Source organism: Bos mutus, chromosome 17 (genome assembly GCF_027580195.1).
Source record: "Bos mutus isolate GX-2022 chromosome 17, NWIPB_WYAK_1.1, whole genome shotgun sequence".
NCBI lineage: Eukaryota > Metazoa > Chordata > Mammalia > Artiodactyla > Bovidae > Bos > Bos mutus.
Window position 1 is genome coordinate 54,182,268 of NC_091633.1, and position 26,325 is coordinate 54,208,592.

Genomic DNA, 26,325 nt, shown 5'->3' on the forward strand with positions numbered 1-26,325 from the left:
AAACAATTATACATTGTAAGCCTTGATAGTATTATACAGGAATACTATGAAGTATTCCTGTCCAAACAATAGGCCTAAATCTGATCAAACCTCTAGATCTAAACACCAACGTATAGGCAGTACAAGAGAAAAGAACATGTGAAAATAAAACCAAAAAAATACATGTAGTGGCAATAAGCAAAACCCAGACTGTGAATCATCCGGTCATTCTACAGATTAAAGGACTCAGTTTATTAAAAAAAAAATTACAAAGAGAAACAAAAGGGAGATGAAGGGGGAACCTATAGAAAAAAGACTTAAGGCTATATTAACCAATTGCAATTTGTGGACTTCAGATTCTGAGCCAAAAAACAAACTGAAGGTAGGGAGAAAATCCTTTATGAGGCAGTTGAGGAAATTTGCTTTCTGATTAGATAATTAGTCATTATTATTGTTATTATTATTTAATAACAATAATAATAATTATTATTTTACATACAGACGGTGGTAGTGGTAGAAGATTAAGTGGGTGAGACTACGAACACAAGATTACTAAGAGTTGATAGCTGGTAAATCTGAGTGAGAGCACATGAAGATTTCTTATACTGCTCTTTCTACGTTTTTTGGGTCTGAAAATTTCCACAATACAACATTAAAAAGAAAAAATATATATACATATTTTTTTTAAGATGAGCAAATTCTTGTTTTTGAAAGACTCTGAGTGGACATTACTGTGGCTGAATAAAATACCTAGAATTATGGTGATTTATCCCGTGATTATGAGGAAAGCCGACCAAGGATAAAACCAAAACATTCTTGGTAGTAGAGCAGGATAGAAATAACCTGGTTCTTGACAACTGAGACACAGAATAAATCAACCTGGCAGCTGCCTGACCTCTGGAGAGCTGGTTAAATAGTTAACTATCTCTGTTGTTTACTTTTTTAGTTTTGAGTTGGTTTCTGTTGTTTGCAGCAGAAACCGTCCTAACCAAAACAGTGGAGAAGAATGCATTTTTGTGTGTATTTTGAGGTTGTAAAAGTGGTACTGGGTAGTATTTCTGCTCCATTTTACAGAACGTTGAGTGAAAGAGCATCCCTTCATTGTGCGTAGACCGTAGACTTACAAATCTAATGCAGAATTGCCATTGAGGCAAATTCAAAACAAATCCCAGGTAGTCTGTACTTCAGAGTGAAATGTTGCTCTGCAACGATCAAGTCCTAGTTATTATTTCTTGGTACCTCTCAAATTCCAAAGGGATTAAACCAGCCAGTATACCACCTCCACCTACAGTCTACCCTACTTTGCCTTAAGTGAACATCTTAGCAACCACACTGTTACAGAGGGCCAGGGACTAGCGGTCCTCCACCCACAGCCAGTGATGGGGTCCTTATTGCGATCTAGCTGGCGAGTAATACAATTCCAGAGCCCTATTCTTAGGGTCTGCTTCCTAGGACATTTAGTACTATTATCTTAGGTGGATTTCCTGGCAACAGCTTGAAACAGGTATTTGGAGGCAGGTGATTTATTAAGGGAGCAGAGAACAGGAGGAAGGCAAGCAAAATGTAACAGGAGAAATAGCCAAGCAATGATGTAATCTCAGCTGGAAACCAGCTTCAACCTGACCCCCTGGGGAGCTCTGAGTTGTCCCATGGTGTCAGCACCACCTTTTGTACCAGCACGGTAGTCAGTCATCACTGTGAGCCACTGCAGGTGAGGTTAGAGCAGGGTGTGTGTAACACTCACAGCAGCAGGGAGTGAATGTACTGGCCCAGTTAAGGGGATCTAGTCAGAGCATCAACAGCAGCCACTGCAACTTCCCCTTACTTGGGCAGCTGTACTAAAACTGTACTAGATTCTGAGTTATCTAGCCCACCCCTGCATAATCATTCTTTATCTCTGAAATCATCTTCACTACTCTCTCTTTTTTATTCCACCTTAGCCACACATTCGGAGAAGGCAATGGCACCCCACTCCAGTACTCTTGCCTGGAAAATCCCATGGACGGAGGAGCCTGGTAGGCTGCAGTCCATGGGGTCGCTACGAGTCGGACACGACTGAGCGACTTCACTTTCACTTTTCACTTTCATGCGTTGGAGAAGGACATGGCAACCCACTCCAGTGTTCTTGCCTGGAGAACCCCAGGGACGGGCAAGCCTGGTGGGCTGCTGTCTCTGGGGTCGCACAGAGTCAGACACAACTGAAGCAACTTAGCAGCAGCAGCAGCCACACATTGGCCACCGTGCAATTCCTCAAATTCTTTAACACATTCATGCTTCAGATCCTTTCAGTCTTCTTATCTGGAATATTTTTCTGCTGCTCTCTACCCTCCCATGTTCTCATGACAAGGTCCCTTCTACATCCTTCAGGTTTTTACTCACAAGACAGCTTCTCAATAAGGTCTCTGGCTGCACTTCCTAAACCTACAACCCCCCCGCCTAAACCAACACATACGATTCCTTTACTTTCATTACTTTTTTCCAAATACTTATCAGTATCTAACAGACTATATTTATTGTATTTATTATTTATATCTGTTTAGAGTTTTCTTATTTATCTTGCTTACTATTTATTATCTGTTGACCTGGGCTTGATCCCTGGGCTGGGAAGATCCCCTGGAGGAGAGCATGGCAAACCCACTTCAGTATTTTTCCCTAGAGAATCCCCACGGGCAGAGGAGCCTGGTGGGCTACAATCCATGATGTCACAAAGAGAGGAGCATGACTGAGTGACTAAGCACAGCACAGAGTATTTATTAATATATATACCCTAGAACATGAGCTGGGAAGGGCAGGAATTTTTGCTTTTTTTTTTTTTAATCTCAGCACTTAAACAGTGCCTGGTAAATTACACGTGCTCAGTTAATACTTGCTGAATATAGGAATGAATGAATGATCCCTAGCATGAAGTGTAAGTCCTCAATAAACATTGCTCAAAGAGAACTAAGCTGATATGGAAAATATCGGAACAGTCCCCATGTAACATAGATGGGAGAAAGGATAGACGTATTGCCGTACACAGTTTTCCATAGATTATGTTTTCTTTGATAACACTGCAATGTTCATGTGATGTTATATGTGTGCATGTTAATATATACTATTCATACATATAGATGTGAGTGAATAATAATAGAAGCACTAAAGATATTCCAAATTTATTTAGAGTTCAAATTAAAACTCAAGAACCTAGATTTACATACATTAAAGAAAGGTAGAATTATAACAAAATTAATGTGAATGCAGGTTGTAAAGATAGCTCAATCTCTGTCACATAAAATTTAAATTCACAGATGAAATTCTTTAAGCTCTTTTCTGCTATGTCATACTCTGATCCCAGAGAGCAGAAAACTATTCAGACATGTAAAATCTCAAATCTCTCCATTCTGAAATCGATCAGTAGATAACAAAAACAAAAATCCTCAAGGCACAATACCATTTTCCAGAAAAGAAGCTTTTTTTTTTTTTTTCAATCTAAGGTTACTAAAACTACAAAAACACCTATCAGCCCCTCTACGGCATTTTTTTGCTGAGGTGTCAATCAGCATGAGATTAGCCTTGGGCTGAGGCGGCTTCAGAACCTGCACAGGCTTCTTCCTGTAAATCCTCCCCCGCAGAGGATTCTGACTCAACTGGAGAATTTTCTTCCAGTTCAGCACATTCACCAGGGCTTTCGTTCTCCGTTGTGCCTTCAGCACTATCCACGGCAGCAGCTTCCTCCGGACCTGCGCTCGTGACCTCTGAGGTCGTCTCAGTGCTGACCTCTGTTGTCTCCACTGTCGCCGCGTCTGTCATCTCTGGCTTAGGTTCTGCACCGACCACCACAGTCTCCGCAGGAGCAGCCTCGGCGTCATCTGGACAGGGGGGAGCCTCTTTTACGACCACAGCTGGAGCATCGGGAATATCTTCAGTAACCACCGGAGAGGCTTCCGTTGAAGATACTTCAGGGGCTTCTAAACTGGCTTCCTCAGCACCCACAAGGTTCTCTTTTTCACCTTTAAAATTTAGTCCATTAAAAAAAGTGTTAAGAGAGCACAGGAATACAGTGGACACTCTACAGTCATCTTAAAAGCTGAGTCAGGGAATTCCCTGGCAGCCCAAAGGTTAGGGCTCTGTATTTCCTACTACCAAGGGTGAGGGTTCCATCCCTGGTCAGGGAAGTAAAGTACCGCGTGTTATGCCTTGCCGCCAAAAAACAAAATTTTTTAATAAATATATAAAAATTAAAAACTGAGACAAATCAATAAGTACTGATACGAAATGGTCTTCAAGGCAGTCTGTTAAGTGGATAAGAGCAGTGTACATGTATGGTACTATTTGTGATAGGACGAAAGAAGGGTAAGATTAAATAAACCTAAACAGTTATATTTGTAAAGACTCTCCAGGAGGACACAAAGAAACTGGTGTTACTGGTTGCCTCTGGAGAGGAAAAATGGGGGATCTGCTATTTTGCAAACCCTTTGGAACTCTTGAACTTTAAAAAATAATAATTTACATGTATTATTTATTCAAATACAGGTCATGAAAATACAGGTCATGAAAATAAACAGGCCATGTGTCATGTGCGGTAGCATGGGAAAATAACCAACTTACTGATGACTTTGAAGAGTCATTAATCTTCCCTCAACCTCAGTTTTGTCTCCTGTAAAATGGGTATATTAATAATATCTACCTAACAAAGTTATTGGGAGGATTGACTAAAATAATATATATGAAAACGGTTAAAACCAAGGAAATGCTATGGAAATGCCGTATTTTAGTATTATTATAGTCAACCATCTCATGATTATATTCAATATGTTTATTAATGATATTCTCTTTTTGTTCTCATGACAAAAAGGTTAAAACTGGTGCAAAGAAGGTATTTTCCTTTTCCCTTAACAGTGATCATAGTATTTGATAATAATGACGTGATAGCTGAAATGGAAGAAACTATAATATAATGCAAGCACTTTAAGGCAAAAAGTATACATTAGGGTGAAAATATGAAGTGTCTCTTCTTACTAATTGCCATTTTATCAATCATCTGAACTGAGGGACTCAGTAGAGATGACTGACTCTACTAATGTCACTGCACACAGATGGTGTTAGCCAAAATTGAAACAAAATGAGTTTCATAACTTAAAAAAATAATGAGAGAAATGAAAGGTCAAGCTCATAGGCATGAATGGAAGCCTGAGTAGGGGAAAAGTAATGTCATCACACAAAGAAGTCAAAGATGCTGGTCAGCAGTTTAAATGTACAGTGTTTTCATTTACCAAGCGCACTCATCCAAAATGTCTTTAGGCTTTGGTTGGACTTTTCCTTTTTGAATGAACTCCTACCCACAGCCATTCTGGACTAAGTAAAGAAGCCAAAATCAAATAGTGTTCATCACTAGACTATGATGATGAAAATCAGTGCCTCAAGGAAAAGGAAAATAGTGAATTCACTTTACCTTGAGGTGGTTGTAACTCCGCTTTGGTTTTTTCTTTCAAATCTGTTACATGATCGCTGCGTTTGGCCTTCCCTGATGTGACTCTCTTGTAAGTCTGAAAGTGAATGTGTGCTTAAATTTATTTCTTGAGCAAGAAGGTTCACCATGCCAAGTTTAAAGGTATTTACAGTTCAAATAGGAAAAACCAATACACACTATCTATTCTTCTATTTCCCCTTCGGAAATCTTTTTCATTAAGTAGAATGCTTTCTAAAAATAAAGAGGGATTTCCCAGGTTGTCCAGTGGGTTAAGGCTCCACCCTTCCAATGCAGGGGCTGTACATTCTATCCCTGCTGGGGGAGCAAACAATCCATGTGCCTCACAGCCAAATTAAATTTAAAAAAGAAAAGAAAGAAATGCTCTGAGAGAGGTCAAAGATAACTGTAAACACACAAAGTAGATAAAGACAAAGAAGAAAATAATAAATTATGCTAGAGTAAAAATATTCTGATAGGCATTTAAAAATATCCCCTGGCATTCATCTCAGAGAAGCAGAAATTTATGTGCACACAAAAACCGGAACACACACATTCATGGTAGCTTTAATTGTAATAGCCAAAAAATTGGAAGCAGTCCAGAAGTCCTACACAGGCTGGTTGGTTACAGAGGCTGTGGTGTGCCCATGACATGGGATACTGCTCTGCCATAAAAGGGATGAACTATAGATAAACGGAGTGAACTATAGGTACAGGAAACCATTCGGATGAATCTCCAGGTAAATCATGTTGAGTGAAAAAAGCCGGTCTCAAAAGGTTACATACCTTCAGACTCCATCTACTTAATGTTATTTGAGGGGTGGGTAACATTTTTGAAACGATAAGAAATATAGAAATAGAGGCTAGATTAGTGGTTGCCAGGAAGTAGGAGGAAGGGAGAAGAGAGCAGAAGGGAAGGAAGCACAATTACAAAAGACAACACTGGAGATCCTTGTGATGAAAGAATAGTTTTGTCTCTTGACTGTGGTGGTAAACACATGAATCTACACACGTGATAAAATTGCTTAGCACTAAATACATGCAGTTAAGTGTTCACACACACACACATGCAAACACATGCACAAGTGCATGTAAAGCTGGTGGAATCTGAATAAGGTCTGCAGATCGTACCAGTGTCAGTCTCCTGACTGTGATATTGTATTATAGTTAGGAGAGATGTTGGCACAGGGGAAATGAGGTGAAAGGTATATAAGCTGTCTTGGTATTAGTTATTATAACTGCATATGAAACTCAATTCTCTCACAATAAGGAGTTTTCAAAAAATCTTCTAAAATGACAGACTTGTAGACCCCAGTGAAGATTTCTAGGGTTAGTCATTAAAAGCAGAACTATGACCTGCCATAGGTTACTTGCAAAACAGAATTGGGAATAAAGCTATCTTAACCTTAGATACACTGTACAGGCATCTTTTCATTTCCAATTCAAGCAGTAATCTCTGGCCTGTATTCATATTAGACAATGATATTTTAAAAATGAAAATCTCACTAGTTAGATAATATTGTTTGTATTATCTCAGCTTAAAAAATGTTAGTAGAGATTTCTCTTTTAGTGGTAGGATGATAAATTTTAAAAATTGTATATTTATATGTGGGGCTTCCCAGGTGGCTCAGTGGTAAAGAATCTGCCTGCAGTGCAGGAGACATGGGTTTGATTCCCGGATTGGGAAGATTGTCTGGAAAAGGAAATGGCAAGCCACTTCAGTATTCTTCCCTGGAAAATCCCATGAACAGGGGGAGCCTGGAGGGTTGGAAAAGAGTCTGAACAACTAAACAAAAAAAACAAATTTATATGTAGCATTTTCTAAATTTCTAATAATCATAATCATTAATCTCATTAGAAGTTTTCCTATGCAAGTTACAAACCATTCTTGGCATGTTAAAATTAGACTATGAAAATGGAAAATGTATAAGCTCATGGTGAAAATGATGCAAAAGTGGCCCTTAAGCAACCCTTAGGGTTTGGTGAATTCTGATGTGAACCATCTGGCTTTGAAATACACAGAGCAAACACGATCAGCCAGAAAGAGAGTCAACATTTTTGTATAAAAGCAAGGAGTATTTTCCCAGTGGGGTGGGAGATCCTGACGGCTTACAGGACTAGTCTGCCGAGTCAGTTCTCAGTATTGTAAAGCTGAACCCGTGTCCAAGTTCACGGCCTGAAATGGCCATCTCAGCAGCAACATCCCAAGGACGTTAGTCTTATTGTTCAAGGGGCTGAAACACAATTGAGTTGTCAAAGTAGAATCAAAGAGATGTAAGAATAGCTCACACTCATGTGTAACCGAGAGCATCTAGCTTTTTATTTATTTATTTTTTCATCTAGCTTTTAAAAATCTAACATAATCAAGCAGAGCAGAAGAAAGATCGATTAAAAGAGAGAGTCTCAGAGTTAGACTTTGGAAATAATTTCCAAATGACATTATACATTTATTAAATGTGAGCATTTAAAATCTACCACAGCTTTTAAAACCCAGTCTGGCATTTCGTTTTTCAATATACCCAGACCTTGGACTTCCCTGGTGGCCCAGTAGCTAAGATGCTGACTTCCAATGCAGGGAGTGCAGATTCCATCTCTGGTTGAGGAACTAAGATTCCGTATGCCACTTGGGTGGCCAGAAGTAAATAAATAATTTTTTAAAAATATAGCTAGACTCTCAAAAAATTGAAGTGACCTGGGCCTTTCTCAGATTTTAAGAGGCTCTCATAGTAGAAGATTTTACTTGGAAATGAAAAAGTGTTCTTGGCTACAGAACATCTGTAGATTCAATTTGGATTAAATCTAATACAGAATTTATTATTCTATATTAGAATAATATTATTCTAGTATAATAGAATAATATTATAAGAATACATGTTCTTGGAGTGCCTCACATTCTGTATTTCCTCCTGAAAGTAGCCTAAGATTCTTGGGAATTAAGGCTTCCATCATTCAAAATTAAAACTATATAATCTTAGAGGTGGAAAGGGACTTAGAGGTCATCACCTTGTCCAATTTCCACTCCCACGGTCAGAAAACAAGCTCAGAAAGAGTTCTCATGAGTAGCCAGTTTCTAACCGTCCAGTTTACTCCTGCTTTTGTGAAGAAAGATTTAGCGGACTGGAGAGGTTTATGTCTGGCACTAGTACGCATAATTAGGGATGTGGTGATGTCCAGATGAAATTCAGTCTTCCAGCTTCCCACATAATCACATGACCTAGTTTAATCTGTTTTATCCAGTGGCCTAGATATATCTGACTAGAGTAGCCGTGGGCAGTGAATTCAATATTAAGCAGTGGAAAGATGGTAAAAGCAAAGGAATCTACGTAAGAGTGAAAGCCGATTAGAGGACGACAATAATAAAAATGACATCTTTGAACTTTACTAGATTCTTGAGGCTTTCAAATTCCTGAAGATTAGAATATGCGTTTTGGATTCATTGTCTTCATAGTCCTACAAACTGCTTGTAATTAAGACTAAAAATCCCTTTATGTATATTTCTGTAGTGTCAAACCAAAATGCGATTTGTGTAGTCTTATGGTTTCTGAAGAATAATACTTATTCTACTTTTATTCATAATAAAGATTTGATTTCAATTTAGAAAGTTTATGACAAAATGAGGAATGATTCAATTTAATAGAATTATTATTATTATTTTGGCCATACTGCACAGTTTTCGGGATCTTAGTTCCCTGACCAAGGATTGAACTGTGCCCACAACTCTGAAAGTGCTGAGTCCTAACCACTGGACTGCTAGGAAATTCCCTGTTTCAGTTTCTTTTTTTTAGCTTCAAAATCATACTATTAAAAGCACTGTTTTATAGTGATTATGGGCAGGGAATGAATAAGGGAAACAAGGCAGGAAAACATTCTTTTGATGTTATATATGTGGGTATTTTGAATTTTTTTTTAAATATGGATAAATATTATTTTTAACAAAAAAATATAAAGCTAATAAAAACTATGGAGACAATAAAAAGATTGTGGGGAAAGAAGGAAGAATGACTACTGGGAGCACAGAGGATTTTTAGGGCAGGGTGACTGTATGCTACTGAAATGGTGAATGTGCATGTGTGCATGCTAAGTCGCTTCAGTCGTGTCCGACTCTTTGTGACCCCATGGACTGTAGCCCACCAGGCTCCTCTGTCCATGGGGATTCTCCAGGCAAGAATACTGGGGTGGGTTGCCATGCTCTGCTCCAGGGCATCTTCCCGACCCAGGGATCGAGTCTGCCTCTCCTGAGACTTCTGCATTGCAAGCAGATTCTTTACCGCTGAGCCACCAGGGAAGGCGTTATGGTGAATACATGTCATTACATCTTTGTCAAAATCCAGATAATGTGCAACACTAAGAGTGCACTCTCACATAAATTGCTGCTAAGTCACTTCAGTTGTGTCCGACTCTGTGCGACCCCATAGGTGGCAGCCCACCAGGGCTCCCCTGTCCCTGGGATTCTCCAGGCAAGAACACTGGAGTGGGTTGCCATTTCCTTCTCCAATATAAATTGCAGACTTTAGTTAATAACAATGTATCAGTATTGACTCATCAGTTGTAAGAAACAGTAGCTCACTAACAGGAGGTTGTTGATAAGGAAAAGGGGGTCAGAGGGTTAAGGGGGGAATACGGGAATTCTCTGCACTTCCTGCTTATTTTTCTGTAAACCTTAAACTCGTCTTTAAAGTAAAGTCTATTAATTTTTTTAAAAGTTTCTCTCTCAAAACAGTTCTTGGTGAATGTTATTAATAGTACTTACCTTAAAGAATTGTTGTAATTATTAAATGAGTCATGAGTCTGAAATATGGTCTCAAATGTCAGCCATTAGTACTACTAGTATTTATAATAACATTGTTTTTTACTGGAAGTCATCCATACTTTGTGGTATTAAACATTTTATACTCAAATTCCTTTTTCATAATCTTGTATATTCAATCACTCCTAGGTCCTGATGTTGACATTGTTTTGAGTTTTACCACAGGTTGTAAAATATATGAATTCTTGAACACCAAGGTTATTTAATCACTTACATAATATCCACCAGCACTGACTGTGACACCTACAACCAGATAATAGATCATATTTGATCCAGATGATCCAGGGAATTTGTTAGATGATATCCAGCGAAGAGATGCTAAGAAAACAAGTTTAAACACAGTTAGCTCCACCATGGGCAAAACTATTTTAAATGATTACATAAAAAATTTTTTTTCCCTCAGTGAGCATAGACTATATTAACATCAACTGATTTTAGCTTAAAGGAATACAGTATTACAAGGCAGGGCAATAATTCCACTTGACATTTTTCTCAATCTGATTTGATAATTACTTATGAAACCTGTCGTCTTGATGCTCAGCATCATGCTTTTCTTAGGAGGAATGCAGGCGTGAGTAAGGAGAAATGACAAAAGCACTAAACAATTTTAACAGTCAAATGAAATACAGGTTAGCAAAAGAAATCCATTTATTATATATACTATACCACAGCATTCAATGGAAAAGGTTATTTTTTTAAATGAATTAAATAATTTGTGCTTAAAATTTTTGTGTTAAATAAAAATTTATGTTGAAATACAACATGTTTCTATAAATCTATAACACAAATGTAGACATAGAAAGAAACTTTTAATTCTTCTAATATAAAACCTTTAAAGGTGGGCAGATATAAACTTTTTAAAGACAAATGTTGCCAATAAGTTCATATCTAAAATAGAAGGGCAATTTTGTACAAACTAATAGAAATAGATAAAGTACTATATTACTCTACTTAAACATATTAACTGTGTAGTGCTAGAATTTGTATATACCGTATGCTGTGGAATTGAAATTTTTATAATAAACTCAAAGCTAGAAGAAGCTGAAAGCCCAAATTCTCTATTTTAGAGATAAAAAAGTAGAGACATTTATTACTTATTTGACAAACACAGTTGGACAGTTATTATATGTTTGTTAGAAGCATTAAGAGTGTAACTGAAGGGACCTCTCTGGCAGTCCAGTGGTTAAGACTCTGCACTTGCAACGCATAAAGTGTGGGTTCAGTCCCTGGTTGGGGAACTAGGATCCCACATGCCTTGAGGCACAACCAAAAATAAATAAATAAATTAAATAATCTTCACAAACATATGACTGTAAGCACAACACACGAGGTCCCTAGCCTCAAAGGAGAAGGAAAAGATGTAGAGACAAGAAATTGTAGGCAAATAACTGCAATGCAGTATGACAAGTGATGTAATAGATGAAATATGAAAGCCGAAGCAACAACAGCATGAAAATGCAGTGAAAAATGCAGTGAAAGAACTCAGCTAGCCGGCTCAATGTAACTGTCACAGTTGAAGAGACATGACCTAGCTTTGAGGGAAAGGAGGAGTTTGTCAGATAAATAAGGGGAGGGAAAATGGCGCTGGAGGCAGAAGGCAGAGCGTGTGCAAAAGCATGAGACCTGAGTGATGAGGAAAATGCAAAGTATTTTGATGTGACCTGACACAGAGAATAAGGGTGTGGGGACCAGGAAGAAGCTCTGATTTGCAGAAAGCAAATCTTAAGACATCTTCACAAACTACAAATCTCTGTAGTAGCAGAACTGGAAAGATTTTGTATATATGTTCTTAGTTTGGATATAAATGATCATTGCTTAGAAAAAACCATTTTTTTCCACAAATGTGCCCAGAGAGGCTATGGTAAGAAGTTATGTCTTTGACATATAGTGGAGCTTTTGTTAGTTTAAAAATACATCTTTTATTAAATAGGGAATATGTAGCTTTCATAGTCAGCAACCAGGCATAAATATCATAAAGGTTTTTTTAATAGGGAGAAATAGAGAAAATTACAAACGTTTAAGTAAAGACAAATACAAATACAATTATGACAAAGATATTCAAGTGAGCAGTAAAATTGGAAATAAATATTCAGCAAGGATTAGATAAATTTTAGCATATTCATAATGTGAAACATAAATATTTTATTTTTTGCAGAAGATGATATGAGAAAATATTTACAATATATTAAGTGAAAAGTTACAGCAAAGTAATCTTTATAGGACTATTCCAGATTTGTGGAAGCAATGTACAAAAGAAAAAAATGCAGGGAGAAAAAAAGGTGTGGAACACTGTGTATACTAAAATACAAATTAACAGTGGTATTCACTTAGTGATAGGATTTATCAGCGACTTCTATTTTGCCTTTCTGAGTTTTTCCAGTGATTTACTATAAACCTAATTTATTTACTCATTAAAATTTTACATTTTTTAAAGCAAAAACCAGAGAACAAAATTTGATGAGGCACAGTAAAAATTTTATCCTTCAATAAACTGAATCAACTACATTTTTCATCAAAGTTGAAAGAACCAATAAAAGGTTAATGCTCACGACCAAAGCCAAATTTTCAGTCAATAACAGTTCTGAAAATACTGAAATAAATAAAAAAAGTAATTAGGTGAAAATGAGATAAAGTACTGGTCTTTTTTTGTAGTACTGCTACAACCAGTATTGCTAACCTATTTAGAATTTTTAAATTGCTTTTCTTTTGCCCCAAGTAATTATCTGAAATATGTGTAGCTACCAAAAAAAAAAAAAAAAAGATATATATGCTTGTCCGTGTGAGATAACGCGAAAGGCCACGGTCAGGGGGCTCAAAAGATATATATGCTTGTCCGTGTGAGATAACGCGAAAGGCCACGGTCAGGGGGCTCATGTGTCTCCCCCGTTATCTTCAGAAATTTCAAATGAATGGTTTCCTCTTATTTCACCAGCGAAAAACCTGCTCTATATTACTCGGCATAAAGATCAAGGAAAACGAAGTCTCCTTATTTCTGTTAATGGAGGCAATTTCTTCCCAGGAGCATTTTAAGAGGAAAAATAATGCTAGTTAGGCAGACCTTGCTTCCCTCCCACTATCACTAACCACCACCACAGGCTTAATCAAAGTGAGGGGAGGGTGTGTGGAAATGGGCCACGGAATTTTCCGCCGGAGTCTTTCTCTTTCCCCTCTCCCCGACTCCAACGCACGAATAATGCTAAAGCCTTAGGAGAGGGGCAAAGTGAAGGGAGAACTAAGAATTTTCCATGAGGTTGTCTAAGAGCCGGAGCCCCAATCAGGGACAGAAACGACAGGGGAGATGGATGGGGACTAGGAATGAGCCGGCCGGGGCAGAAGTTCTCCGGCAGCGAGGACCTGGGCCCAGGGTCGCCGGCTGCCCGGGAAAGATGCTTTCAGTGCTCACACTTAAGCATCTGCGATGTCCCAGGCCCTATGCTAGGCGCTTTCGTACGTGTCAATTTTTCTTTAATAAGCTTCCAACTCTCACTGCCACTTCACTTCTAGGAAATATGTCCCTTTCCCCATGTTTTAGAAAATCTACTGGTGACAGGTCCAGGGGCGCCGCAGTCGAACAGCCAGAAGGTGCGACGAAGCCGCTTCCTCAGCGGGGATGCCGCGGCCCGCGCGGGCCGAATCCTGGCCAAATCTGGAGTTTATTTCTCAAGAGCACTTACCCAATTTCTACTGGACCGACACTGCCTCCCGCAACCCGCCTGGCCCGCAGATTTGTGACCATCTGCCCACCATACCTCTGCTTCCTCGTAAAGATGGAGAACGCCTTGGTCCCTATATCGATACCAGTGGGAAGCTATGCCTACGTTAGCCAGGCAGTTTTCTAAGCGCTTCTAACTACATAATAATTCATTAAAACTCACAACAATTGTTGTCCATTTACCAGTTGAGAAAACTGAAGTTAAATCACTTGCCCAAGATCAAGATTCGAACTCAGGAAATCTAGTCCGGATTCAGAAGCCCGCGCTGGAAAGGTTCCCTACTTCCAAGATCTCCAATAATTTCCCGGCCATTCTCCCCTCTCTCTCCCGCATCAACCTCAGGCTTCTGCTGCCCGGGGATGGATTTGACCCATCAAGGGCAGACGGGTACTGGGGGCGCCCGCGCAATCTGTGCGCGAGGCACCTGTCCTCAGGCTTGGACGCCGGGAGAGGATCCCCGGTCGTCACCTGGGACTCACCGTCTTTCCGGAGCGGCGCGGGGCCTGGGGGCGCCCTCAGTGGGAGCGCCAGGGTCTTGGAGACCGCCCGGCGGAGGTACATCGCGCCAGCTGCTAGCAGCGAAGCAGCCTCTCTAGCCCTAAGCCGGCTGCGGGGCTGCGAGCCCCGCCCCGGGGAGGGGCGCCGACCCCTGCCCGCCCCGCCCGGGCGGTCTCTGGGGATGGGCATAGGGGTTGGTCTTCTGCACCTTCCTCCCTCAACCCAATCTCCAGACTCTGTTGCTTTTTCCTGGGCCTGAGAACTCAGCTGACGGCGGCACCTCAGAATCGGGATAGGGAAACGTGAAGTCGCTGTCATCTGCCTGCCCACTGCTTTATCTTCCACTCGGAGTGGACTGGAAATGTTTCGGACCTCGCATCTGGAATAAGACAGACATGACTGATCATGCCCCATGAAATCGGAACCCACTTTATCTCATGTACTCCACTAGCTTTCCTAGGAGTGGAAAGGGTAGCTGCAAGCTCCCAGGAGACGAATCAAAGAGATAGCCTCAGCATTCCACTGGTGCTCTGGGTGATGTTCAGAATCCTAAGAAAATTCTCGAGTAATGGCTGAATCTCTAGGCAATTCATTATTACAATGACTTTTAAATATAATCTCCAAAAGTGCTGCATATTCCTCTATGGGACGTGAAACTGCTGCTGCTGCTGCTAAGTCGCTTCAGTCGTGTCCGACTCTGTGCGACCCCATGGACAGCAAGCAGCCCGCCAGGCTCCTCTGTCCACGGGATTCTCCAGGCAAGAATTCTGGAGTGGTTGCCATTTCCTTCTCCGGGATGTCAAACTAGTATTTCCAAATCAATTAAAAACACTAATTAGACTTTTCCTCCAAATTTCAATTACTTCCCTCATTGTGTCTGCAAGCATCTGTCATAACATGAATACTGAAACTAGTAATTTATGCTTGTAACGTTTCTTAAATGATTAATCTCTGGGACTTCCCTGAAATGATCAACCTTTGAAAGGGACCATTTCCTACTGTAATAACCGCTTATGTATGTTTGGCATTTGACAGTTTACAAAGCACTTTCACATAATTTTCTCCTTTAATTTTCATTTCGCCCCTCTGAGGAAGGTGGCAATTATTCCATTTAGCAAACAACCCAGTGGTGACTTTTTAAGGACATGAACATGGTCCTTCTAGTTTCAAGTTCTCTGGGCGTATTACAGGCAAAATATTTGCTCATTTGCTATGCAAATAACTAAACATTCCTCAGAGGTTCTAGTTTTAACCCAATTGTAATAATATTTAATATACTCTCATTTAACGAGTACAAGCCAATGATCAGAACTGGTTTTTTTATTTTTGATGCTCAGAATAATGAGCTATTCCTAGCGACTAAATTTTTTTTTTTTTTTTTAAATCCATGGGATTTTCCAGGCAATAGTGCTGGAGTGGATTGCCATTTCCTTCTCCACGACTAAATCTTAAGAGCAATTAGGCAAGCTGTTAATGAAAGGTTTAATTTAGACTTCCAAGCCTGGAAGATGGGGCTAGACCCAGACCATCCACCAAGAAGTTAGGTAGTCCTGAACTATAACAAAATGCAGATTAGTACACTTGCTACCTTTGGCCAGCATCAAGCACACATCCTGGAATGAACCGCCAGCAGAGAGAACAGACTGACAAATAGAATCAAATCAGTGGGGAGAGTTCCTAACCATTTCCAATTTGGTGCTTCTGGATTAAAAAAAAAAAAAAAATCTGTCTCATTCTTTCTTTGGCCTACGTAGGTCTGAATTTTCAAAGTTTCCAGGGAGAGGAAATAGTCAAAGGCAGTAAATGCATTTAAATAAATTAATGTGGGGGTGGGGGGGAGAATACCAGGCAATTCCCTGGCAGTCCAGTGGTTAGGACTAGGCTCTTTCACTGTCTGGGGGCCTGGGTTCAATCCAGGGTCAGGGAACTAAGATATTTCAAGAGGGGTGACACGGTCAAAAAAAGAAAAAGAACTAGTGTATACATTATACTGGTATTTAGTGTACTGGCAGCTCCCCTAAAACAGGATTCTCTCTGAGTAAACACCTGTAAATGGTAATGGCTCCCAGAACGCTGTTCTAGACCTCTCCCTTAGGAATTCCAATGTAGACTCAGGGTCTCAGTATAGGCTGAGCTTCTCTGGATCATCCCCAGGTTCCACAGCAGCCACCTGCTATCAGTCACTCACACTGTCTATCAGGATCTATCAGAATGCCTACAACATACGTGTTCTAGATGCTGAGGACTGCTTATAATCTATTTAACAAATATTTACCAAGTATCTTATCACTGGTGTTCCGGGCGTTCTTCAACGAACAAGATATGATTTCTGGTACCGCTCACAGTTTCAGGTTACAGAGACATGGAAGCAACATTTTTTCTCAGCAGTGGCTGCCAAGCCTCCCATTAATGGGGGTCAATGATCACAAAGATCTCTCTGCCCAGATATCAATAATAAATGTAAAAGAAGAGCGCTGGTTAGAGCCAAACTTGTTTAAACAATGCAAACCAACTAATTCGAACAATACAAAAATAACTCACATGTATGTGCTGTGTTTTGCTCAGTCGCTCAGTCGTGTCTCTTTGCAACCCAATGGACTGTAGCTTGCCAGGCTCCTCTGTCCATGGGAATTCTCCAGGCAAGAATACTGGAGTGGATTGCTATGCTCTCCTCCAGTGTATCTTCCCAACCCAGGGATGAAACCAGGTGTCCTACATTGCAGGCAGATTCTTTTAACCTCTGAGCCACCAGGGAAGCCCAAGAATACTGGAGTGAGTCATCTATCCTGTCTTCAGGGGAACTTCCCCACCTAGGAATCAAACCAGGGTCTCCTGCATTGCAGGCGGATTCTTTACCAGCTGAGCTACTAGGGAAGCCCAACTCACATGTATATCGGGCTTTAAAATTTTTCCCAACATGTTGTCACATCTGTACTTTGTCCTCTACACAAGCCTAAGGAGTAGGTGGAGGAATGTTGATTATCCTTGTATTACACATGAAAAAAATCAAGGTAGTATAACACTGTCATTAATAGTCTGAGTTTGGGAGTCACATACCTGTTCTAATTTACTGGTCTGAGTAAAATGTGGGTAATTCCTTTACTCATAGGGTTTTGGGAAGCACAAAAGCATATTAGGTATAAAACGTGCTCAGCCAGTTGGGGGAGGCAGTGCTAGCTTCTGACTTCCAGCCTAAACTGAAGCTCAAGTTTCCCTTACAATGTTCTGAAGCCGCTCAGTGTGCATATGACAGGATCCATTATATTCCACCATCTCATCATATGGTAAAGTCCAGTGGGGAGTTTATTGTGTCCTCTATGTTGGATGTGGCCATTCTAGCTGAGAGGCAAGAACTGTGATAAACAGTGCCACTTCTCCAGATCCCTTTTCATCTTAGCTTTAAGCTTGTGCCTCTTGGATCAAAGGGAATTTGCTATCTACTCTACTGCTCTTGATGCTGGGAGGGATTGGGGGCAGGAGGAGAAGGGGACAACAGAGGATGAGATGGCTGGATGGCGTCACCGACTCAACGGACATACGTTCGGGTAAACTCTGGGAGTTGGTGATGGACAGGGAGGCCTGGCGTGCTGCGATTCATGGGGTCGCAGAGTTGGACACAACTGAGCAACTGAACTACTGCTCTTGTAGGATATGTGGCTTTCCATTTTGATGCCAGCCTCTTTCCACATCTTGATGAAATACTTCCCAAGAGAGGACATGCCTGTGGGTTGTCAAATTCACTCTATATAGCAAGCTGTTTCTCCAGAACCCCAAGAGAATTTTAACAGTAAGTCTTTGCCACAGATGACTCTGTAAGGCTCAGACAAGTTTCCCAGCTGTTAGTCACATTGTTTATAATGCTGCCCTTGAGCACATCCTTGACATTTTTTCTTGGTCTTGTTGGGAAAACAAGAATCTAGGGATGGAGTTAAATTGGTTTGTCTAATGATTTCCGCCTAATTGTGATTGTTGACAAAGATGATATTAACTTTGAAAACATACTGTACAAATCATCTACTGACAATATTAATACTTATTCAAGGCTTAAGTTCCATATAATTAATGGCAATTTTCAAAGACTGACTTTCTAGACTCCATAGAAAGCTAGAAACAGCTTTGTTTTTCTTAATATTAAATCCCTAGGCTATAACTTGTACTTTCAACAGATCAATATGGATATAAGGTGAAACAATTTAGAATATAGGGGACTTCCCTGGTGGTGGACTTCCGTGCTCCCAAAGCAGGGGGTGGGGGGTGGGTTCAATCCCTGGTCAGGGAACTAGATCCCACCTGCTGCAATTAAAGATGCTGCATGCCACAGCTAAGACTCCTGTGCAGCCAAATAAATACTTTAAAAAAAAGTATCTAAGGTGACAAATTGGCAAGCAATTGAGAAGGTGCTGATTAGCACCCTTTTAATGGCCTAAAATATTTCAATAAAATGGAGAAAGGGTAATCAAGATGGCAATTTTTCTTGGAGGTTCCTCAGCATTCCTCTCATCTATTCACTTTCTCTTCTGTAGTAAAAGAAAGAAGACATTCCCTACTATTTCCATATTATTTTCCTAAGGCTACCAAAACGAACTGCTACAAAGTTGGATGGTTTAAAACAACAAAATTTATTCTCTCACTGTTCTGGAGGTTAGGAGTCTGAAATCAAGGCACGAAACCTGTAGGCAAGAATCCTCTCTTGCCTCTTCCAGCTCCTGATGTTTACCAGTCATCCTTGCTTTGCAGACGCATCACTCCAATCTCTGCCTCCCTCATTTAAGGTTATCTTCTCTGCCTCTTTTCTTCTTAGAAATATTATCAGTCATATTGGATTAAGGATCCATTTTACAAAGGGCTTCCCTGATGGCTCAGTGGATAAAGGATCCTCCTTCAACGCAGGAGACACAGGAAACGTAGGTTCAATTCCTGGGTAGGCAAAGTCCTGCAGAGAAGGAAATGGCAACCCACTCCAGTATTCTTGCCTGAAAAATTCCATGGACAGAGGAGCCTGGTGGATACAACTAAGTACAAAGGCTACTCCAGTACACTCATCTGCACATCTCTATGTCCAAACAAGGTAGCATTCTGAGATACCGGGGGTCAGGACTTCACTTAGCTTTTTGCGGCCAAAACATAACCCACAACGTCTTAAAACTAAGCTCATAAAGCTTTTTTTCTATTGCAACTTAAGAAAATAATTTAAATGACTATCTCACAGATACTAAATCTGGAAAAAAAAAAAAAAAAAAGGTCTGATTCTGACCCTAAAAACTTGACAGCATTGGACATATGATTTTGCCTGCATCTTCTTTTTTATGGAAGCTCTTTTATGTTATTGCTAAAGGAACTGTCATTTGGCCAAGTTTCTCTTAGGTATTTACTATCAAAACGATTCTTGTTCAGTTCAGCTTCTCTCTTAAACTGAGGTGTAAACCCAGGGGCTACTGACTGTGGCCTTCTCTTTAGAATGTGAATTGGGGAAGAGACGGTCTGTGTGCAAAGGCAATAAAGCAGATATACAGAGAGCAGAGCCAACACCAAAAGTCTGGATGACATTTGAGTTCCAGGCCTCAATTATTCCTGGGCACAGGTGCATGCCTGTTAAGGGGGTCTTAGAGTCATTCTGTAGCCTCTTAACTATGTGGCACAACTCTAGGACACGTTACTCAGAATCCACACCTCTACCGTCCAATACTCCAGCCACCAGCCCCGTGTGGCTATTTAAAAGAATTAAAATGAAATAAACACTCAGTATCACATGGAAGTAGGGGCTACTGCACTGGGTAGCACAGACAGAACACTTCCATCGCTGCAGAAGCTTCTTTTGGACAGCCGCAGTCTCCATGATGACTCTCCATGTGGTTACACTGGCACAATCAAGATCAAAGCCCACACAGGGTAGCAATATTTTCAAGGCCTGACATATAGTAGATTCTGCTTATTACAGCTGTATTTTATTTTCAACTGAGGCCATCAGCTTCCAGAATTTAAAGTGTCAGAGTTTTGTTTCCTTTAGGGATATGAATTTTAAGTGTTTCTTTTAAAGTTCTTTGAATTGGGAGTTGGTACCGACTTCTTGGTCCAATACTGTGTGACAATAATAGTTTCCTACTGCTGCTGTTAACAAGCTTAGTGGTTTAAAACAACAAAAATGTATCATCTTCTATTTCTGTAGGTGAGAAATCCAACATGGGTCTCACTAGGCTAAAATCAAGGTGTTAGCAAGGCTGAGTTCCTTTCTGGAGGCTCCAGGGGAGTTCTTTGCCTTCTCCATTCCTTGGCTCTCTTCCCTTTTCAAAGCTAGCCACAGCTGACTGAATCCTTCTCCAATCACATTACTCTGACACACTCTGGTCCCTCCCTCTTCCACTTATAAGGACCCTTGTGATTACATCGGGTCCAGCCAGATAATCCAGGATAATCTATCTGTATGTCTGATTAGCAAATTTAATTCCATATGCCACTTTAATTCCCTTTTGCCATATAACCTAACATATTCACAAACTCCAGGGAATAGTACATGGTCATCTTTAAGGATCCATTATTCTACTTTCCATTAATGCTGGGCAAATGACTTTTTGCCTCTGGTTTTTGCACATGTAAAATTATGAAATTGGTCTATATGACCCCTAAGGTCCTTTCCACTTCTACCAGCTAAAACTCTGAACTGACAAATAGTTACTATTATATTTGGTCTTTCCCTGAACTTGGATTAAATACTTTTTCTGAAATACTTTAACTGTGAATTTATGTTTGGAAGTAACTTCCAAAGACATTGAGCCACCAATCTCCCAGAATAAGTGCTGGCCAGAGCCCCAAACACACACAAAGCCAATGAAACTTTCTATTTAACATCAGAATGGAGTGAAATGGCATATAAAGAAGTTTTAACTGATTCATAAGAAAGGGCTCTGATGAGGGATAAATGAGGTGTTTGTTAATTTGTGTCTATTAACTTCCATCAACCCTGCTCCCTCACTTTTTGAATTAGTCTGCTATTCACTGGATGAAATTCATGTTAGCAAAAAGAGGCCACAAACTCTGTGTGGCCATATAGGTGTAAAAACTGTTACCCAAACAAAAATCATCCAAATTCAAGGAAATGGAGTCAGAAGAAACTCTTTTTGAGAGGATTCACCTTCACTTTCTCCTCTAGAAGAAAACAATATTTGGGTTCTTTTGTATTTTAGACAATAGAATAGGAGTGGCTCTACCACCCTAATCACTAAAGAATAAATGCTTTGATTAGAAATTAAAAGTTGATATAAGGAGTAAATCCTCCAGCAGTGACTTTTTTAAAATCTATATCCTTAAGTTTTCTTACCAATGTGTCCTTAATTATCATTGACCCTATTATCAGATGGCATGTTCGACATTAAAATACTTTTAATAATTTACCTTAGAATTGACATTCTATACATTGTCACAATATACATAATCTGAAGAATACAGAAGTATTTTTAATTTAATCATGTAAAACACAAATGCTGACTTGACATATATTCACACGTAATTCTTTCTCTCACGTTTACAACTCAACAGATTCGTGAATCCAGAGGAACTGCTATAATCACTTTACGGAACACACCTATAATGAAAAAAAGAAAAGAAAGCTATAGCATTAACCAGCAGAAATAATATTAAAATTAGACCATTTTGAATAATTCATCTTATAGCAGCAGGGGAAGTTTAAAAACCAAATCCACAAAAAATATCAACTCCTCATTTTTATCTAAGTTTTAGCAAAAAACTTTTTTTTCATCCCAACTACAGGAGTAGCAAAAGCATCTGGTTTCAATTTAAATACCTATTTCATATTTATCTTGACTGGTTGACTGAAGCAGTGAAATAGCAAGGTGATAAATACATTAGTGATTACTATTTTATTATCCAGCAGATCTAAGTTATCTAGTTTAATCAACCTAATCCATGAAAGCTGAGATTTAGAAGAGTGCCTTTTCCTTTTACAAAAGGCTCAATACAGGATTTCTTTAAAAAGCTTTTTAGAAATATGGCATCCATATACATAGCTAGGTTTTATTACGAATTGTCCAACTAGGTATTAGCTGTAGTGACAATCATAAAGAAATCATCATGCAGTTAAAATTTAACAATCGAATGCCCTGTTTTCATCAAATTTTATACTCAAGTGTGGTATATGACAAAGACATAGTAAGAAAGTCGTATACAAGCAATGGTAACTTGTCCTAAGTGCTAGAAAGGCACTGTGTACAGCACTATTAGATTTAAGAAAATATGATTTCGGTTTTACTCTTAAGCACAACTTCCTTTGAATGCAGTCAAAGCAAAATGGTTAAAAATGACTATGCTAAGAGATATCTGAATCAGGTACTAAAAATTTATAAATTTTTCAAAGACAGGAATATAGGTGCTGAAAAGTATAAACCTGATAAAATAACAAGCAAAACACATTTAAAGAGGTCAAATTATCTTGCATCATCTGTTCATCCTATAAAATTGTATACTTACTGTTTTAGTATTTCAAAAGTTTATTCCAACCCATTTCTTCTTTTATACTCTAAAACATCTTCGTTATGTTGTTTGATGAGCTAAAAGTAGGTAACAGTTAAAATCAGAAATGTAATTTTCCTGGCAACTTAAAAGAAGGAAACCAACAGTTGATATTTATATTTCACAAGAGAAATGAGGACACATTAAAAGAATTACAACTATTCTAGTTAAAAATAAAAGGTTAAGGGATAAAAAAGTCCCAAAACAATGAATGATATATACTTGTTCACCACAATCTGACATACTAATTTGAGAAGGCAACCCTCCAAAGTTTAAATCCAACTTCTGCAAAAAAATTACTTCATTCAGTGGGTAATTAATGGACTGGAATGCCTTACCACAGCGGGGCCACACCAACATGACAAAGCAGAACTCGGTTATTAAATGAGGTTGGTGGATGTGTATTATACTTCTAACCTTAGAAGTTTCATACTGTGAGTGAGTGACCAACCTGCACTCCCCAATTATATATGTGTTAGTTAGATGTCATGGAGGGCAGCCACTTTCTCAGAATAACTGTCTGACGGATTATGCAACTGGAACAATGCCTTGATACAGGGTGATGTTTGTTGCAACGATTCATTACCAATCAGCGCTCTCAGCAACACGTTTCTTTTTTAGGAAAACTTTAAGAAGATACAAAATTACATTATAGTAAACATTATTTAAAAAGGATTGTTGTTGTTTAGTCACTAAGTCTTGTCTGACCCCATGGTCTGTAGCCCAGCCAGGCTCCTCTGTTCATGGCATTTCCTAGGCAAGAAAACTGGAGTGGGTTGCCATTTCCTTCTCCATTAAAAAAGGATTAGTTACTATTATTAAATTGTAAGTGACTTTCAGTATCTTTTACTCCTTTCTATGTCAAAGAGCTGAATCACTTTAATGAAAAAAATCCCAAATACAGGTCTAGGAGTTGAAGGTGGGCAGCAGTGGAGAAAATTTCAAAACCATTAGCCACAAAACAAAAAATTTAAATCTAACGGAGCATCAATACTTTAAGTCAACTATTAAAAAACTTATCTATAGAGAGACACAATTTCACAGTGGTCTACTGTGTAGCTCTGTAGTTAGAGAGAACTGGGTTCAGCAAATTAATTTCTCCAAGTGTTTTCTTCATCCATAAAAGGTCAATAATAATAGTGCTACCACATAGTGTTGTCTTTGGAAAAGATTATTAAGTTTTCATAGGTAAATCATTTGGCATACTGTAAACAAAAAGTACTTCCCTTGTGGCTCAGACAGTAAAGCGTCTGCCTACAATGCAGGAGCCCCAGGTTCAATCCCTGGGTCGGGAAGGTCCTCTAGAGAAGGAAATGGCAATCCACTCCAAAAACTCTTGCCTGGAAAATCCCATGGATGGAGGAGCATGGTAGGCTACAGTCCGTGGGGTCCCAAAGAGTCGGACACAACTGAGCGACTTCACTTCAAACAAAAAGGTATATTTCCAACAATGTATTTACACTGTTAAAATCTTATGTCTAACAAATTTAATGGGATTTAATTTGTATTAGTTGTTCAGTTGCTAGGTCGTGTCTGACTCTTTGTGAACCCACGGACTGCAGCATGCCAGGCTCCCCTGTCCTTCACTATCTTCCAGAGTTTGCTCAAATTCAAATCCATTAAGTTGGTGGTGCCATACAATCATCTCATCCTCTGTTGCCCCCTTCTTCTTCACTTACAATCCGACCCTATGGCATCTGAAAAAAGTGCCTTCATAACCTCAACCTGTCTCCATCTTCATTAAGAAATAAAGGATAAATAATATGTAGTAAAACTGCCATTCACAAAACCATGTAAAGGAACAATGACATGTTTCATCCTGGTTACACTTAAAAATTTTTTTGTTTTATATTTGATTAACAATGATGTGTTACAGGTGTACAGCAAAGTGATTCAGTTATACAAGTATCTATTCTTTTTCAAATTCTTTTCCTATTTATGTTATTATAGAATACTGAGCCGAGTTCTCCGTGCTATAGGGTAGGTTCTTGCTGCTTACCTATTTTAAATATAGTAGTGTGTACCTGCCTCTGAAATCGTAACATTTTTTAGTCCTTAGGATTTCCCTCATGGAGAAATAGGTTGGATTGGCACGATTGAAGGGAGTAAGTACTTACATAGATCCACAAAAAAACGGAGGTGCCCAAGGTCAAGCCAACTTTCAGCCAGTTGGGACTGCCATGTGGCGGTTCCTGAATGTAGAACTTTGACCGAGATGAAGCTGAAAGGGGACAGAAAGGCTCTCCAAATCTGTAACTTATCGCCTTGTACGTGTAAACCTGCCATTTAAATGCGTATAATCGCATTTCATTCCCCCTTCTACTTTCTCATTTAAACAGCCACGGAGAGGTTCAGAGAGGTCGAGTGACTCTCCCTGGGCCTCCGGCTGGGCCAGACCGTGGCCTCTGTTGTCCAGGACGCCTTCAAACCCTCTATATTGGCTTTTGCGAACCCTCAGACGACTCGGAAGCGCCCACGGAAGGGTTCCCCTTTCCCCCGTCTGTAGGAGGAGGGACTCTAAGTCCATTCGCACAGACCCAGTAAGGTCGGGGACACTGGGAGCCGAGAATCGCGGGTGGAGGCAGGAGTGGGCTCCGGGACGAGGGTCGGCGAAGGTCACTGCAGGACAAGCCCGGGCGCAGTCCCCTCCTGCCCTCGCACGGCTGGGCTCACCCTGGGAGCCGCAGGCTGAAAGCTCGGGCGGGCCTGCTCGAGGAAGGACACTTACAGACACTCGGGAACCTAGCCGGGGCCAGCAGCTTCCAGAATGGCCGCAACAACGCGGACGGCGCCATCTTGCCTGGCTTCCTGGGCTCCGCCTCCTCCAGCCGCGCAGCTCCCGGGGCCGACGTTGGGCCGAGCGGCCCCTGGCGGGTGGAGGCGAGAAACTGTGTGGCTCGGAGGCCACGCTGCATGGGCGCCTAACCCTGAGAATTGCAGATAAGGCCAGGTACCTTTAGACCCTTGTCCTCAGTTCTCATTCTGTGAAGTGGGGTTAGGAAGGGGATGACTGCAAGGCAGGAGGGGATAGGGGAGAAGGTAGTTTAGCCAGTTCTCTGTCCTCTGAGAGTTTATTTCAGACCCCCACCCTAGGGATTTACCAAAACCTTCCTACGTGAGCTTCCCTGGTAGCTCAGACGGTAAAGCGTCTGCCTACAATGCAGGAGACCTGGGTTTGATCCCTGGGTCGGGAAGATCTCCTGGAGAAGGCAATGGCAACCCACTCCAGTCTCTTGCCTGGAAAATCCCATGGATGGAGGAGTATAGTCCATGGGGTCGCAAAGAGTCGGACATGACTGAGCAACTTCACTGCACTTCCTATGTGAACCAGATAACTGAAAATGAAGGTGTGTTGAATC

The 26,325-nt window shown here is 40.1% G+C and overlaps 2 protein-coding genes across 3 annotated transcripts; both read right to left on the reverse strand.

The window, feature by feature from the left end:
• Positions 1 to 3,098: 3,098 nt before the first annotated feature.
• On the reverse strand, positions 3,099 to 16,856 carry MGARP (mitochondria localized glutamic acid rich protein). 2 transcript variants are annotated; one of them, XM_070386554.1, is made up of 5 exons: positions 16,719 to 16,856; positions 14,425 to 14,822; positions 10,447 to 10,550; positions 5,411 to 5,504; positions 3,099 to 3,968 (listed from the first exon to the last, which is right to left on the reverse strand). In XM_070386554.1, exons 2-5 carry the CDS (start codon positions 14,759 to 14,761, stop codon positions 3,526 to 3,528), a joined length of 978 nt encoding a protein of 325 aa, XP_070242655.1. In that variant the 5' UTR covers positions 14,762 to 14,822; positions 16,719 to 16,856; the 3' UTR covers positions 3,099 to 3,525. The 2 variants fall into 2 exon arrangements, with proteins under 2 accessions (XP_070242655.1, XP_005895888.2); XM_005895826.3 differs by lacking the exon at positions 16,719 to 16,856 and having other exon boundaries at positions 14,425 to 16,008.
• Positions 16,857 to 21,802: 4,946 nt separating this feature from the next.
• On the reverse strand, positions 21,803 to 25,850 carry NDUFC1 (NADH:ubiquinone oxidoreductase subunit C1). The gene is made up of 4 exons (XM_005895825.3): positions 25,695 to 25,850; positions 25,084 to 25,187; positions 22,925 to 23,004; positions 21,803 to 22,022 (listed from the first exon to the last, which is right to left on the reverse strand). The coding sequence occupies exons 1-3, from the start codon at positions 25,759 to 25,761 to the stop codon at positions 22,945 to 22,947; spliced, it is 231 nt and encodes a 76-aa protein (XP_005895887.1). The 5' UTR covers positions 25,762 to 25,850; the 3' UTR covers positions 21,803 to 22,022; positions 22,925 to 22,944.
• Positions 25,851 to 26,325: the final 475 nt, after the last annotated feature.